The 3,366-nt window shown below is 58.4% G+C and overlaps 1 protein-coding gene across 1 annotated transcript in view; it reads right to left on the bottom strand.

Moving 5' to 3' along the window:
- Positions 1-1,071, bottom strand: part of TMEM243 (transmembrane protein 243, mitochondrial) — a 5,472-nt gene extending 4,401 nt beyond the window's left edge. Inside the window, 1 exon segment of the mRNA XM_010137617.1 lies at positions 979-1,071. Coding sequence (XP_010135919.1) covers positions 979-1,071 — 93 coding nt within the window.
- Between the last annotated feature and the right edge of the window lie 2,295 nt (positions 1,072-3,366).

Genomic DNA, 3,366 nt, shown 5'->3' on the forward strand with positions numbered 1-3,366 from the left:
ACAAGAGACCATTAATGGTCCTGCAGCTCACCGGCCCCAAGCCGTGGGGACGCAGTGGTGGCTGCAGCAGTGGCAAGTGAGCCACCTCCATAGGAAATTGTCACCAACGCCCCTGCACAAGGTCCTCACCAGGCAGGCACAAACTTCTCCTCCTCACCAGCGTCTCCACACACGGTATCAGCGATACACCACCAGCCTCTGGGAACTGTCTATGAGGTACTCACCACCAACCCCCCAAAAATGAGCTAAAAGAACGAACTCCAGGCGGGTAACGGACACAACAGGGTGAAACGCCAACACGCCACCTCCCCGAGAGAGTATTGTGACAACTCAGCTGGGCTCCTCCACCTAAGCTAAAATCAATTAATTAACTGAAGACCTCAAAGCTAACTTCAATCTAGAGGGGTCCTCGCCCCCAAAAGCAGCTCCGCTCTCAGGAGAGGACAGCAGTTGTGCTGTCCTGCAGACCTGGCTGAGCCCTCCAAGGAGATCTGACAGAGAGGGACCAGAGTTTGCATTTGGGCTCAGCAACCCAGGGGCGAAAGGGCTGGCAGGAGGCGAGCAGCTGGATCCCTTCTCCCTTTGTGCCGTGGGAGGTGGGTTACACAGCAGCGGGCAGGTGGCACGAGGCCGAGGAGCTGGCTGCGGAGCCATCCCACCCGGCTAAGCCGGTGAGCGCACAGTCACAGCCTGCTCTCTGCAGAGAGGCTCGGGGGGACAGGCACACGGCCACACACCTACGGACAGGGTTCACCATCCAGAAACTCAGCCATGAACCAGCCATGAACTCCTAACGAACCAGAGACTGGGAGGGTGGCAATTTTAAGGTGGGGAGAATTCTCCAATTTTGCCACAACAAAGCCTGGTCTGCTGGGAGAAAACAAAGAGGTCGCACTCGGCGGTGACCACGGAGCATTTTTCTCTGCCTGTTTGACAGGGCCCAAGAGAGAGCGTCCCCCCGGCATGGGGATCTCTCACCTCACACTGCCAGGTGATGGACATCGTGGCGACAGCCTCCTTGGACACGGATGGTGGCAGTGGAGTGGCTTTGCCATGTGGCAGACAGTCCATTGCGGGTCAGGGCATCCCCTTCCCTGCGCTTAAACCCACCGTCACTAAAATTTTGCAAATGCGCTGCCGGCAGAGGAAGGTATTTCAGGATCTGGGGATTAGAGCCACTGATCCTGAAAGCCCAGGCTTGGCAAAGCGGTGAGAGGCTGCGCTCGCCGGTGCCCGCTGACACCTCAGCCCCCGGCAGCTTAGGACAGCAAAAAGGTTAAGAGCCACTGATCCTGAAAGCCCAGGCTTGGCAAAGCGGTGAGAGGCTGCGCTCGCCGGTGCCCGCTGACACTTCAGCCCCAGGCAGCTTAGCACAGCAAAAAGGTTAAAAATACACGAGCAGAGGCCGAGACAGCTAAAGGGATTGGGGATGACGGAGCCTTTCACCTCCATGCCGCGTCCGAGCGCGCAGCCCAGCCCGGGCAGACACTGGTGGATGCCGGGCACACAGAAACGGGCTGTGACAAGCCATCTGTCCTACAGGCCGTGTCACCCAGCTGGCCCAGCTGATTCAGGGAGGATTTTTCTCCAGCATCACCATATGTTATAGAGCACAAAGACCAAAGAAAGCAGCGTGCACACCAGAGCAGTGAGCACGCGGGCGGCTGGGGGTCACCTGCACCGGGCGCTCACACACGGACACTGACTTTGATTCTGCCCAGCAGCGCACGATGCACTGGTGGGGATCCCCGTCCAGCCTGCCGGCAGCCGAGACACAGCGAGCTGCCTGCCAGACAGGTGATGAATTCCGGGCATTACTGCTGCACAAGCTACATTTCAAAACAGGAGGGTTCTGCCCTCTCCTACTCCAGGGACGGTGTGGCAGGGGCTGGAGGCACAAGCTGGCCCCAGGGAGCTGCTGTGGCACAGGGGTCTCCCTCCAGCTGCCTCTGGGCAAGGAAGACAAACTCCAGAAGCATCAGGTCCTCGCAAAGCAGGAGGGCAAAATCCAGGATCCTTTGGGATCTGGGTCAGGGTGACTCTGAGCAAGAGGAAAACCAAGGCAGGGCTGAGGGTGTATCCGCACCGCTGTGCCCACCAAAAGCCTGGGCTTTGACAGGGCCACAGCTTTGCTCTTCACCCTGTTCCAGCTCGGCAGCTTGCGGGCCGAGCCCACAGGGAACAAGCTCCCAGCAGAGGCTTGGCCAGGATGAGGGAACGGGCTGGTGCCCTGGAGGGTGGGTAACGGGTGGCATCCCTGCAGGCATGACGGAAAAGCCATTTTTATGCCTTACATCAGCAAGTCCAGATGGTCAGCAGCAATCGCAGCCTGTTGCAGCCGTAGGGGCTACCTTAATCTAGTGCCAGAACAAACTCCAGGGACCAGCAGACAGCGTACCTAGACATGAGAAGAGCTGTGCTCCGCACCACACCAGCCACCCTCCCGCCTCAAGCCATGGGGAAACACTGTTGTGCTCCCGATGGCTCCTCGTTCCCATCTGGAGCTGCTCAGTCTCTATTGTCTTCTGCTTCCAACCCGCAGCAATTAACACCCTCCTGCTTATATTTAAACGCTCCTGTCACGGAGGAACCCAAGCAGCTTCTCCTTTAAACCTCTTTCTCAAGAAGCTCTTCATCTGTGATGCTCTGTCTCCTCTGCCACCTTACCACATGCCTTGGCTTTGCATCATCTCACACCCGCTCACTACCAGTGCTGCATCCCCAGTAACCACAGCAGAATCCACAGCATTCATCAGCATCGTCTTGCTACACATCCCTCTTCTCCCCAGAGACCCCTCTGGTACCAGCTTGTCCCCGACCTCTGCTTGGCAGCTGGCACCGGGAGGCAAGTTTGGCAGGAGCAACTGGACCGTGGCGGGGGAAGACCAATGCTGCTGCTCAGCCCTCTCATTCCATGGGGTGGCTTTAGCTCCAGAGCCACCAGCTTGGAGACCAGCAGAGCAGAAGGTGGCAAGAAGAGGGTATCCCCATCCCTACATCCATCTCCAACCACCGGCAAGGGAACAAGACCCCTCATTTGGGCGCAGGCTCCCTGGGGCACGAGCACAGCCCCTGCCCCTCCCCACGGCCTCATGCCCAGCCCAAGCAGAGGGTCCCAGTTTGCCGGCACCAGCCATCACTTGCAGAGACCCAAAAGCGGAGCCAGGGCACGGACACACGCACTTTTCCTAGAGGACCTGCTCCCATTATAACACAAAGTTTAGCTTTGCCTTTCTGAGACGGAACATTCCCAGCTCCACACTTCCCCAGCATCTGTCTCTAAGCAACCCCAGCGAATCCCAGGGGAAACCACCCGAGGCCAGCACAGCGATCCCTCGTCCATCAGACACAGGTAGGGCAGCGAGA

The sequence above is a fragment of the Buceros rhinoceros genome, unplaced genomic scaffold (assembly GCF_000710305.1).
Source record: "Buceros rhinoceros silvestris isolate BGI_N320 unplaced genomic scaffold, ASM71030v1 scaffold17606, whole genome shotgun sequence".
NCBI lineage: Eukaryota > Metazoa > Chordata > Aves > Bucerotiformes > Bucerotidae > Buceros > Buceros rhinoceros.